This window comes from Tachypleus tridentatus, chromosome 4, assembly GCF_004210375.1.
Source record: "Tachypleus tridentatus isolate NWPU-2018 chromosome 4, ASM421037v1, whole genome shotgun sequence".
NCBI lineage: Eukaryota > Metazoa > Arthropoda > Merostomata > Xiphosura > Limulidae > Tachypleus > Tachypleus tridentatus.
The window spans coordinates 96,821,119-96,835,670 of record NC_134828.1 but is presented as its reverse complement, the minus strand read 5'-3'; the positions used below and the strand labels follow the sequence as shown (position 1 = coordinate 96,835,670).

Below are 14,552 nucleotides of genomic sequence, written 5' to 3'. Positions count from 1 at the left end.
AAGTAAAGACCGTAAATAATATATTTTTGGAAAAGGTTTCCTTATTCATAATTTAGTGATTTGTACATTTTATTCGTATAAATAGAAAGGAAACATATCTATTAAAAATTTAAGATATGATACTGATTGTAAGTACAATGCAGAATATCAACATTTGTAGGTAGATATAACAATGCACTCCAATTTATAATGTTTCCTTAGGACTATTAATAAGCGAAACATAATATGTTGTATCACAAGCGATACGACTTTTGATTTTATTTGATAAGGTCGTAAATGTAAACATTCTTCTACAAACAAGAAAAATTAAAACATAAATACACAGCCGATACTACAGACGTATAAATGAAGAAATATAAATTATTCTAGATGGATATAACCAAGTTTTATAAATCACATTGAAACTAGACCAGTTTATTGCTGATATGTGTAGAATAATAACATATTCGCCATCATGTTGCTTTTATGCAACATAAAATTTTATTTAGTCAGTTTTGTCAAGTTTAATTAAAGTTTATTTATTTCAGTATTACCAAAGTTCATTTTACTGCTTTTATCTTTATCTTTGTGATAGGTGTCACCCGTTTTGTTCTATAATAACAAATAACGTCTGCACAAGATAGATGTTATTCTATTTTATATATTTTGTATGCATCTTTCACAAATTCTCCTCCTTTCAGACACAATCAGTTTGTTTGATCTCTAAGTAAATAAGCCTAAAACTAAACGTACTTAATGCAGTTACTTGGTTCAAGATTCAACTTGATTAATTTACTAAGAAACTTTTTTACTTTTCGTATTTCTGTACAAAAATGAGACTGTTTTTTGATCAAGAATGTTTATATCTACGATTCAACAAAAGTTTTATCTACTGTTTTTAGCGTTTATCATGCAAATTGAAATTTTAACTCTATTATTTTTAAAAATAGTTAAATTACTATACACACACACACACACACACACACATATATATATATACACGTATATACGTATCTGCATCTATATTTAGTACTAGCGTCATGATAAAAGAACGTTTTACTTTAATGGCGGATAATTATGGTCCTAAAAATAATCCTTTGTTTTTCCACCCCAAATTTTACAGACATTAGAGGTTATTAGAGTTGACAGAAGATACGTAATCTTACAGTATTGTTTAATACAGGTCCACAGAAAACATTTTAAATTTTGTATTATAAAAGTAGATTATTCACGCTGAAAATATTTTGAAATTCTATTATTATTAAAGCATTAAATCGACTATAATAACGTTATCTTACAGTTTCGTATATAAATGTACATTAATATATCGAATTAAAAAGCTTCAACTAAAATTAATATTATGCTTTATATTTAGTGTGAAACATTTTAAACAATTTATTAGGTCCAATAACTCTAAAACCACAGATAAATCTTTAGTTAATTATTTAAAATTTTCACACGACCAAATCCTCTTTTTATTTCTTTGCAAACACAAAGTTATCAAATTTGCCTTCTTTATGAAAAGATAAGAATTTTACAAATACATCTTTTTTAAAGTTAATCTTCAAACCTTAATTTGGAAAAACACCAATGAATAATTGATTTTCCTAATTATTGAGCAATTAAAAAAACTGGGCACACTTAACTTAATGTAAATTGAAATGAGAAATTTATTTATTCTTTCGAGATAATATTATTTGAATAAATAAAATCTTAAACCTCTATTAGATTTTTGATATAATTTTTCCAGGCTTGGTTACCGTCAGTCTCTGAGCTTGACAATAAATTTCACACATAGTTGGAATGATTGCTTCACTATATACAATACTTTGACCAAGAATGCTTGGAGAAAGCAGTCTTAGCAGAATAATTCCTTAAAGATAAGCAACTTCCGTGAATCCATTCATGTTGTTGAAAACAAAGAATAGTTTTAGTAGTATAAAAGCGAAAATTGATCCTTTCTGGTTTAGTTTAAACTGTTTAAGAAGGTCACGTGCCTTTTAGAGAGTTAATTTCTTTGCTGAATACTCTGTCTGAATAATAAAATATTTCATTGTCGACCTCATCTTGTCCACGTGATCTCTTAATTAATTTATTTTCACATTCACGATACTAGGATTACACAATTTTACAAATCTAAAGCCTGAAAGAAGAAAATTCTATCAAGCGCAATAAGTTCTCTGAACTGACATTAGGTATTATTGACATAAAAAACTACACTTATAAAAACAGTAGCAATGTGTATTTGCACACACCTCTGAGGTTATTGAGCTTTCGAAAACCGTAAGAACAAGACATCATAAAGCATCTATTTCTAAATAGATTTTGAAGAGCATACTGAACTGTTTCTTTTTCACACTTTGAGAACCACAGTGAGAAAACTTTGTTAGCAATTTGTGGGCAGGATTTGTTTGTTAGTTTCTCAATGTCCAGACATAAACACACTATTCCCAAAGTGTCAAAATAAAAGGACCGATTTCGATGTTCCACATACTGGTACTTGTAGATTCGGGTACCGATAATTGTTCCTCGTGTAAGTAGAACTGTTGTAAATATGCATTGTTAAGTTAAAGTTCTTGGAGAAACCGCTAGGCATATATGTTGCATTAATCTTCATGGCTCAGAAGCAGGAGTAAAGTTTTCTGAGGGTTTTTGTAAATATTTATAGCTTCATACGTAAATTAGTACATTTTTTGGCAGTTTTCACTTGTATTTAACAACTATGAATTCTGTGCACTATTTTAGTGATCTTCAAAATGATAAAATTACACACAATGACAGGAACGTTTTTCTATTACTTTCGTTTGTTGTTGTAAACGTACCAAATATACCCGGTTTTATTAAGCTCTTCACGAAGTGTAAAAATCCCAGATATTTTACTTTTGAGTAAATAACTTTCAGTAAGACTAGCATTTGACGAATTTATTCTCAGACTTAGTTACCCAACAATTTCAAATTCATCAAGGTCTGTAACTCATGTTGGTTTTCCCTTGTGCATTTCTATTATCTTTTCTTGATCTACGTACTGAAAAATGTGCGGTGCATCCAGAAGGATGCCAATCGTTCCGGCAGCTGTCACGGCAAAGAATATGTACAATTGGAGACGGTCTATCACCATAGCAACATACTTCCAATCTTCCCGTATCTGAAATAAGACATGACAAGATAAATACATTATAAGAAGCCAGACGTGTACATACAAAGTACTAGAAAATACGTAGATTCTGAATAAATCCAATAACTGTGATGTCTGTATGATATTGGAGGCATCAAAGTCAATGATAAAAAAATATGCCATTTAACCTTTTTGGAAAATTAAATACATCACGTAAAAAGCTATGTATTAATTTTGGTAATTGGAATGCTTGTAGAATAGATTTTAGTTCGACATTTTGTAAATCGCAAAAAAAATATTTTTTGACAAATTTTTTTTTTAATTTCATGTTTATAAATAGTAAATCGCATCCAGTTTTGGAAAAATCATAAAATTATAGTACATATAAAATAGTTTTATAGGAATATTAGTTAAAGTTATTAAAGACCTATCAGAATTATTCATTTACATAACTGAAAAAATTATATGAATTAACAAATATTTAATTACAAACGATTAATCTACTGAATAATAATCTTACTGAAAAATATCGTCATTTCTTCTCATTCTCTATAATTTGAAAATCCTTATAACTAGTAAAATTTGTGTTTGGGTGATATTTAGTTACGAAACAGCAAGTTAGCAGGCTGTAATGTCTTTGAATTATGAATTACAAACAAAAATCATAAATAGACGTATATTATTTGAGTTTTGTATCTAAACTAAACTGGCTTTGTAGTTCCTCAGAGTAGAGTAGTCCACACATTTACTTGAAATACGACATAAATTTGATGAATGTTAAGAAACCCTATGAACTGATTCCATGTTACACCTTTCTCAAATGCAAGCTTGTTAGAATGTTCTGGTAATTGAGCGATATGTTTGAGGACTTACAATCTTTGGGCTCGATCCTTACCGAGGACATATTGTAGATAGTCTAGTGAAGTTTTACGGTTAAACAGAGATGTGATTTTATTTTCTTGGCTTCAAGAGTGTGACGTAGAATACATTTAATGCATATAGATTTTGTTTCAAAAATTATATATATATATATATATATATATGTGTGTATAATCCTAATAACATGAATAATCCTTTAATAAATATGCGCACACTCATTTTTTAATTGTTGTAAGATAAATTGTCGAACAGTGAAGGTTCGCAGTTTGTTTTTAAATTCTTTATACAGCCATTTAAGAAAAAAATGCAAATTTATTTGCTCTGTGCGTCAGTTAACCTCACGAGACCAGACTTTGTAGTTTTAAACAGAACTTTTAAACCTTTTTTAATGAGGTTAAAACGCAATAATTATTCCGGATGAACTATTCCACCCACGTTTGCCTCAAATGGCACTTCACTCAATAAGCGATATTTACGCTTCTATATTCGATGTTTTACGAGGTAAACAGGTGTTTTAAATGGCGAGCACTGTGAATAAATCACATACTTTACGTCGTTACTTGCTTTTGAACAGTGTGCGTTAGAATACTTGCCACTCCAGCGGATGGCAGTGACCATATACATAACTTATTGTTGTACGATTTTCGAGAGTCATAAAGTCGTTAGTCTAAATATAGTTTCGTCCGTCTTACTTTTCTTCCTGTTAGTACGTCTTACCGACTTTCGTATTTCATGGCGCAATTCGTAGGATGTTACCTGATAAAAACTAACATAATCCTGTAATTAATAGATATTTCGCTTATTCTTCAGAGCGATGGATTTTATCTTACACAAGGTTTAGTAGATGTTTGTTATGTGAATATTTAATATTTGTCATAAGGAATAATAATAATACAATTTGTAAATTGATAAGAGACTGCACGAGACTCTTTATCTGTCGCATTAGATTTAATTTAATTAAAATTAATATATTACAAAATCATGGCCCAGCATGGCTAAGTGTATTAAGGCGTTCGACTCGTAATCCGAGAATTGCGGGTTCGAATCCCGGTCGCACCAAACATGCTCGCCCTTTCACCCGTAGAGGCGTTATAATATGACGATCAATCTCACTGTTTGTTGATAAAAGAGTAGCTCAAAAGTTGGCGGTGAGTGGTTATGACTAGCTGCCTTCCCTCTAGCCTTACACTGCTAAATTAGGGACGGCTAGCGCAGATAGGCCTTTAGTAGCTTTGCGCGAAATTCAAAACAAACAAACAATACAAAACCATAACTTGTATTCTCGGTTTTATTTTATTTGTTATATCATGTTTATGAATAAGTTGGTGAGCTGCTTCCCTTCTCCCACTGGCACAGCGGTATGTCTGCGAACTTACACCGGTAGAAACAGGGTTTTGTTACCCGTGGTGGGTAGAGCATAAATAACCCATTATTTAGCTCTTTAATTCCAAACAATCCTCAGTTCTTCTTTCATTACTGACTTGTTTAACAGTTGTATATATTTACATCTGTGGATGTCCAGAAACGCTTTGCTTATGTTTTCTCGTTTATTTATCTCATGTAATTCCTAAGAGTACAGAGAATGAGTAAATTGTAATTAAACGATCTCGAAACAAGTGTCGCTCTACTCTATGTCCGGTCATGGTCCTTCTGACAACCAATAATCGTAGCTTTTAGTATGAAACACTTTGTAGAGATGCTGTCGTGGCTAAAGCATACCACTTCTTCCGCTCGTTTCGATAATTCATTTATAATATAAAGACGATAGTTTTCCTTCACATTTTCAGCAATACATCACTCAGAAATCTAGAAGTACTATGTTCGGCAACTTGACTGGTATGTCTTCGTGTGGAATAGCGTGAAAAATCCGCTTTATTGTCTATCTGCTAGGAACATGTTTCGTATAACAGGTATGTCGTGAAAGCCACTTATGTAGACGCATTTTATTTTGCCTCGTCAGACTGAGATCTTTCTTCATCGTATTGCTTGAGGTACGTGACCAGATTTTGTCACTGAAGTTTGTGTTTGTGAAGTTTCGGTTGTTATAAAGCACTGAAATATGTTTACCATGACTAGAGTATGACTTCTTAAAGGTCCATATTCATAAGTTTCTCAGTCATTACGAACAAGGAATATCCCTGTCTTGGAAATTTGAGATTTCTAATCTGAACACATCATCATCTGAGGGTACAAATATTTTGCGTTGGAAAGGCTATCATACAAACTTGCAAAAGCGATCAAATAGTTTAACAAAGTCAAAATGTGTTGTTTAGTAATTTTTTTTAGCATATAGCTACAGAATGGGCTATCTGCCCTCTGTCCACCGAGGGAAATCGAATTCCGTAACTTAGCTTTGTAAATCCATAAAATTACTGCTGTCACACTGGAGACAAGAAAAAAATGCAATTGATCCATACTTTTCCAACGCAACTTCGTATTTGTTGTGATTGTCACGTGATTGGCTTATTTGCACATAAAATAATGTTCTAATATATAACATATTTAACCCTCTGAAGTTTTAGTGATTATATATACATATTATTGTTTATGTTTTGTCATTAATCCTATTGATGGGTATTTGGTGTGACATTACGTTACAATAAGCCTGGCAATAAGTTTAAGACATCTCTCTTTAATGGTCCTTTATAGGTTTACAATAAGAAGAACATCCCAACTGTGCATTTTGAGTACCACGAACTTCTGTTATCGAGGTATTATTTTCTAGTAAAGAAATTTCTGTAAACGACTAACTGTTGAAATTGAGTAAAAGAAACTTTAAACACAGAAGTTAAAGGTCTCAGATCTAGGTTAGATACAAACTGTCAAGACGTAGACAAATGTGTAGTCGATACACTGTGACATTTAGCATGAAAGTCCATAATTTTCTCCTAATAATGTGTTATGTCAATTATAAAATATTGTGGTTCCAAGGTATTTGAGGTAAGAGGCTCTATACATATTAGTTAATATGAGAATTGGAAGATAAAATATATGGATGCAATTTTTCAAGATGTATTCCAGGAACAACGTTAAGAGATAATGTTGATGCAGTTCTGTGTATGCTGCGCAGAAATGTCGCATATTTAATCTATTTTTCCTGTATCTGGGAAGTATGGCTACATTCACGGTAATCTCTTGCCACTGAGAACTGATCATTCTCTGTTGCAACTCAACTATCAGGGCTGATTCATTTTCTGCGCAGCATGAACTTGTTAATGTCTGACGGATGTTTTATGCTTCATATAAATTTGATAAATGTTTCACATTACACTACCAATGTATAAATGTTTGAGAAATGTCTTGAGTAGTCAGTGATCATACACATGAATTTCTGTTATAAAAAATAGGAAAAGGAGTTGTAATTGAATTGGTAGGACAAGCAACAGTTTGAAAACAAAACTTGTTACACGCTTGAAGTATGTTGGCTTCTGAAACAAAGTTACGCCAATTCAAATATCAAGCTTTGATAGCCCTGTTTCTAGAACTACGATTATTAAGAATTAAATGGTGCAGTCACGTGTGTATACGTGCTTTTGTTTGGAGCATGTAAATAAATTGAATCCACAAACCTTTAACAAGCCTCTTGTGAATTGAATGAACCAAAAAATGGAGAAGAGGTTTTCGATATTGATAAGAAAGATGGCTTCGCTAACCAAAACCAAACTAAGGCGAAACACGATATTGTGTGTACTTATGAGATCTTGTACAAACAATTAGGTAAGGAACAAACAATGTTTGTGGATGTAACTTCTTTCGAAGGAAGTCTCCAGTTAAACGAGGGAGTTGCTCGAGATTAGATTGGGGTGTGGTTCTGAAGTTCATTACAAACAGTACTGTGTACGTAATGAAAGTTTTGCATTGTTCATATGCGCAAGAGTAAATTTATTGTTAATAAAGAAAAATCACAGGAACGACTGAAGGAAAAGATAAGGAAACATGCATGACATATTTTGTGCATGCAATTTTGAACTTCTTCATTGTAACATAAAAATGAATTAGCTTTCAAAGAAATTATTTGCTAAATATATTCAATTTTGAACTACTTCTAGTGTGAAATTGTGAAAAGAACATTTGTATTAATGCCGGATGGTGTGTACTGTTATTCTAGATTAGTAGCATACACATGTATTTGTATATTAGTTTTATTTTGAATTTCAAAAAATAAACACAACTTTGAATGAAAGTTGGACTCGTTTTGACCCCTTACGTGGTAACTGTCCTCTAAGTAGTGTAAACAGTGTTGAATATAATATTCGTGATGACGAGAAACGCACTTGAAGATGACCTAAAAAGGTCGTAACATTGTTCTCTGCTTTATTAGTAAAAGTGTTAATACCCATACCAGTAGTCCTGAGATACATGAAATAATATTAACCAACATAATGCTCGTTGAAAGTTTGAGATTGTTCTTCATGATATATCTTGCTAACACTTTAAATTAGTGCATATTGTCAATACAACAGTTTTATTAAGTTCAGAGAGTGTATAAATGGTACAGTTCTGCTCCCTGGATCACTGAGGAACTGTATTGTTACCGACATGAATCTTATCCATCTTTCTTAAGGAAACTATACAGTGGATACATATTTTCATTTTATGACTTGAAAAAATTCATATATATATACTTCTACTGTAATAATATAGGTTAAAATGAAGTGTAAGTTCAAAGGTTATCATTGAAAATGAAGTATGAAATAAAAACAACAGTTACGTGAGAGATTTTACAGTAAAAGTAACAATGCTCAATTAGAAAAGTTATAGATGTTTGCGCATGAAGTTGTTACTAGACTGAAAGCTGAATGGATGTTGTTGCATTTAGCTATTGTTATTTAAACATTTGCAATACTTTAACATTACAGCCATATAATGATTTTTGTGTTTATTTTCGTGCTGTGATCCGACAAATGACATATATATATTTTGCACATGTGTACTTTATAACGTATGACATGAAATATTGTTGTCAGGTTGTTTAGTTTATTTATGTCTAGCAGTATATGGATAGTCAAAATAAGCCTTAGCGACCAGTTTCTGTAAGAGCTTAATTAACACTGCGACGTAAAATAGGTGAACTATACGTGTTTAGTACAAATATAATAATGACAGGTTGAGTTTAGACTATCTGAATGTGTTAGTCTATTTTACAAGTAGATGCTTAAGTGCAGAGGAGCTATACTTATTTAGTACCAATTGAACAATGATAGATTGATTTTAGACTATCTGAATGTGTTAGTGTGTTTTACAGGTAGACGTTCAAGGGTAAGTGAACTATATTTGTTTAATACTAATTGAACATTGACAGGTTAAGTTTATTTAGACTATTTGAATGTGTTAGTCTGTTTAACAGGTAGACGCTCAGGCCGATGAAGAATACATTAGCAGATTCTTTATAGTTTTGGTTTGGATGAATTTGTTGCTATAGTTTGAAAGTTATGAGTTTCGTTTTGCAGTGTCATTTATCTAACTATGACATGTATAGCACGTAAATGTACTGTCTAGTGTTTATAGATAGTATGGATTTATTCATTGATACACTAAGTTTAATGGGACTATTGTCACACAGAATCACATTAACAAATCATGGTTCTCTAAAAACAATTAAATAATTTTTTCCAGCTGGAAATATCATCTTCTTTCAATAGAATGAAGGATTCTGGCCATACACAAAAATTTTCCTTGTTTGACAACTTGAACTTGTTGAAAACTTAGTTATTTATTTTACCATATTTTATTTCGTCTTATATCTATTGCTAAACATAGGAACATCATCTATCTGCATAGTACTTTCTCGTATCTTGTGAAGTGACAAATCTAGTTAATGCCAGATTATGGAAAAAGAAAACATTCCTATATTTAAATAAATGTTTGACTTTTAGCTCATGACATTGCCTTGCCATTCAATAAACTGTCGCTTAGCGCGTTTGTGTATGAGAGGAGAGAGAGAGAGCACTCAGTTATAAGTAGGACTAGTATCTATTGATTCAAAACACAATAACCCAAAAAGGCTAACACAAAGGTTTAAAAAAATCTATAGTGTCTTGCACAAGAGTTGTTCACTTTAAGGGTAGGGAACCATCTACTTATGTGTGTAATAATTTGAAGTCTTATAAATAATTTCCATAACAGCAAAGATCACCTTCTCTTCTACTACTGTTCTGTGGCTTCTGTTCTATATCGATATTTTACTAACTCAATCTATAATTTATAATATCAACTATATCTGAGACTATAATGAGCTTCTCTAATGAAGCTCTAGATTAAGTTAATTTATTTTGATTCTATAGTTTGTAATCAAGTCATTTAATTTCAGTCGTTGGATAATCATGTTTAACACTCCTACGAAAAGTGGGGCCTAATAGGCCCCAGAGCAACTTGAAAGGATATTAATATTAGGCTAATAATTTTGTATTTAAATAAGATTGCCATTTAAATCCATTAATGAATGGATTAACGAGATTCCCACTGTCCCTATCTACTATCTAGCGAAACCACAGCCAGGGGAACGGGCTTGGAGAAATCAGGACTAGAAACGTCTTTTCGTAGGAGTGTTAATTAAGTTTGCTTTATGAATTATTGATTTTAACATATAAATGTTTAAACATTTCCCTAATCTATCTATTAATGTATCAGATAAAATCACCTATTTATTTATTTATCTGCATATATAGAAAGAACTGTTCTTTTGAGTGATGTAAATATCTCATTTTAGATATAGAATGAACATTCGTTTCGTTCTGAGGATTTGGGATATATTATATATGGTTGTTGAATTACTACATCGTTTTCCATCAGATAATTAATAACAGACAATAACGGTGCCGATCAGAATTTTAAGTGTGTACGATATCTTGTAATAAGATTTCGTTCATAAAACCTTTATTGTGTTTTTACCTTTTTACTTCAATTTTTCAAATGAAGCTTTTAGTTTTTTGGAAGTCCTGGTTTATTTTAGAATATTACATGAAATCCCTATGGCTTCTGAAATGAAAAGGAGGTTCTTGTGACATGTGAATAGCGGGATCAATCCAAACGAAGTGTGATGAATATTAACATTTCCGAGTGAGAAACATTTTACCTTTAGGTTAGTATTAAGAAAGTAGTCTCAAATAAGATTACGTACATTCATAGAGCGATATAATCCAAAAATTATTATTTTAATTTATTTTTAATATTATGCATACTTATTTGGAAATGTGTTATTCTTTTAAAATTTTCATCTGCAATTAATTGATGAAATAAAAATTTAAAAAATATATATACACACACATATATATACATACATACATGTTCAGAATCCCTGGTAAACCAATTGTAATTTTTCTGAAGGACCAGTTAGAACTTTTGCTAATGGAACACATCATAATAAAATAAAATTTTGTAAATGACTTAGATCTCATTTATTCAGTGATATTGTATTATTGCTTATTTTACCTGTATGTATTCATCTTCACTTCGTAGATGCTCCGCAATAAACTCTATGGCTTCAGTTGCTCTGTATGCTTTGGGGCTTAAGAACAAAGTGTCCTGTGGTTCTGTGTCAAGCAGTTGAACCTCAGGTTCTGGAGAAGGTTTTCTTGCTGCTGTACAATTTGGGTGGTGGATGTCAGCTAATTCCATTAACTCTGCTTTGTTTCTTGCATTATACTGCTTTCTATCTGGTGAACTGTGGTAAAAGTGATGGGCCCCATATCCTGGCATCTCCATCATCCATCTCAGCCTCGTCTTTTTTGGCCTCTTCATGAACAAAAGAATAGGCAAATATTTTAAAAATGCCACTCGAATCCAATTGGGCATTCGATGAGTCCGTGGACCTCTGAAGTTCCAATTGATAATGATTACTGTTATAAGAATGGAACCAGTATTCATTAAAAAGGTGAACAGCAGATATTTTGCAATCAGAGGAAGTACGAGAGAAGTAGGCGGCAAGATCTTTGAGACCAATAGCAAGAACACTACTAAAGATAGCAAGATTGATATTCCAAGAGTCACTTTTTCTCCAGCTTCTGCAGGGAGATAGAAGACGAGAATACAGAGAAAAGATATAGAGAAGGTAGGGAGGATAAGATTCACTGTATAAAAGAGTGCTTTCCGACGAATAGTAATATAGAACGAGATGTCCGTTTCAGTAGGTTTGCCATATTTGGAATTATTATTGACATTTAGGAATGCAGGAACCTCTACAATGTCCCAAGTGCCACTTTTCCAATAATCAGAGAGATCTACCCAGTAGTTATCGCCATACAATTTTAAGGCCACTTCATCTCCATTGAATGTCCACGAGCCAAATTTCATGACGCATTTTTGTTGATCAAACGGAAAATATGTTACGTCAATGGTACAAGAACTTTGGTAAATGGCGGGAGGTACCCACATCACTCTTCCATCAGGGTAGATGAGAACGTTGGACTTGTAACGAACCTCGTAGTTTCCATCAGCACTGTCAAAATAAAAATTCAAATTAGTCTACCCTACGGTACAAGTAGTATACAAAATGTGGTCTACCTGGTAGTGTGTTTGGGAATCCCTTACGCCGGCTACATAAATTGTTAGATTTGTTTACACTGTTTTATAAGGAAGTTAGATCTTGATATAGGACATAGATTAAATATAGTTTTTGGTGAAGTTAACCATTCTTTATTAAAACGATGTTATAGGTTCTGTTTCTTTTGTTGGATTGCGAGAGCTATATACGCTAGCCGTACTTAAGTGACAGACTAGGGCAACTTGCTGACTCTTAAAATGTACAGACATTTTACTCTTCAAAATATTCTGGCTACAGATAATCAGCTACAACTAAAATAATCATTGGTAGAATAGACAGATATACTTACCAAACAGATAATCAGAATTTATCACGTTTACCACGCCCCTTCATTGTAACCGGCCCGGCATAGCCAGGTGTTAAAGCCGTTCGACTCGTAATCTGAGGGTCGCTGGTTCAAATCCCCCTCACACCAAACATGCTCCCCCTTTCAGCCGTAGGGACGTTATATTCGTGGTAAATGAACAGCCCAAGAGTTGGCGGTGGGTGGTGATTACTAGCTGTCTTCCTTTTAGTCTTACACTGCTAAATTCGGGATGGCTAGCGCAGATAGCCATCGTGTAGCTTTGCGCGAACTTCGAAACAAACCAAACCAAATCCTTCGAATTGCTACGTACTCTAGCTCGGCATCGTTCAAACTTCTCGTTAAATGAATATCTGTGCTTGAAAATACAAGGTGTCCTAAATGTTTGGAACCATAGACATATTAACAAATTTTATATATTTTATACGTGCTGTTTTTCTAATTCAAAACAAGTTTAGATTAACAGCAAGATCAACTTGTTCTTCTCATGCTGTGACAGAGCCATAATCAGTCATGCACCTATGGTTCCAGTCTTTTCGGACGCCCTGTAGTTCTGCATAAAGTATCACAAACATAGGTTTTAAGAATGGTTGCATTAGGCTGTCGAATGTTCGAGAAACGACGAGGAACACTTATAGGTATAAATCGTCCATGTATACATAGCAATTAACCTTCTGTACAGGTAGACCAAATGTATAACATTATGTATTTGTTAATAGGTGAAAATTTATAAAGAGAGCGACCAATCATCTATTGTTTTACATCACTTCCTCAGAAAGGAAAACACAGATTTACAATAATTAAATTTACAAGTATTTGCTATTTTATGCAGTAAAAATTCATAATATCGACATAATAAACTTGTTCTTTTTTGTTTTGCAAAGAACTACATTTAGCAAACATTAATAAAACGTTAAATATTAAACGTTCTGAGTGTTTCTGACTTAATATATCATTCATCAATATTTATTCCACTTAAGTGATTAACTTCTTTTTCGCAGTAGCAAAAAAAAATCTAAAACATCACGTGACATGTTTAGCACATTTTATAAGGAATATTTTCATATATTCACGTTGCGATTTACTACTGCAGATGTGAGACGAGGCTTCGATGGCGAAATGTTTAGCATGTTTTACAAGAATGATTTTTATATGCTAATATTTGAGCGTGCTACTACATATGTAAGCCGTGGCTACACTGGAAACATGTTTATCACCTGTATATTTGATTCGTTCTTTGTTGTTTTTGTTAAATGTTGCGCAAAGCTGTTCAAGGTCTATCTGTACAAACTGTCCTAATTTATAAATAATAGATTAGATGGATGACAGCTGGTCAATGTTATCTACTGCCATCTCTTATGCAACTCTTTGCCAACCAATAGTGAGATTGACCATCACATTATAATTCTTCCGTGGTTGAAAGGCTGAGCATGTCCGGTGACGGGATTCAAACCCACGACCCGTAAATTGAAAGTCGAGTGCCTTAATTACAAGACCGTATATTTAGTTCACGATTAATTATCATGCTCTCGACAACGTAGTGTCATTATGAATTAATGTATCACTTAAAAAAAGTGTGCGTTTAAGTTTTTCTGAGAAAAGACATGCATAGCAAAGGCATGCAAAGTTTGCGATACACCAATTTTAAAAATATAATAATATGTAAAGGATTTGCAAGGGAAGACTAACGCGTCTACATGGGATTGTAGGTCGGATGCTAAAAGTCACAAATT

General features: G+C 32.6%; 1 protein-coding gene across 1 annotated transcript in view; it reads right to left on the bottom strand.

Moving 5' to 3' along the window:
* Positions 1-253: 253 nt before the first annotated feature.
* Positions 254-14,552, bottom strand: part of LOC143249728 (acetylcholine receptor subunit beta-like 1) — a 122,746-nt gene continuing 108,447 nt past the window's right edge. Inside the window, exons 5-6 of the mRNA XM_076500046.1 lie at positions 11,405-12,410; positions 254-3,124 (exon numbers count right to left, since the gene is read on the bottom strand). Of these exons, the coding sequence (XP_076356161.1) occupies positions 2,954-3,124; positions 11,405-12,410 (1,177 nt within the window). The 3' untranslated portion in view covers positions 254-2,953. The remainder of the gene's footprint in view (positions 3,125-11,404; positions 12,411-14,552) is intronic.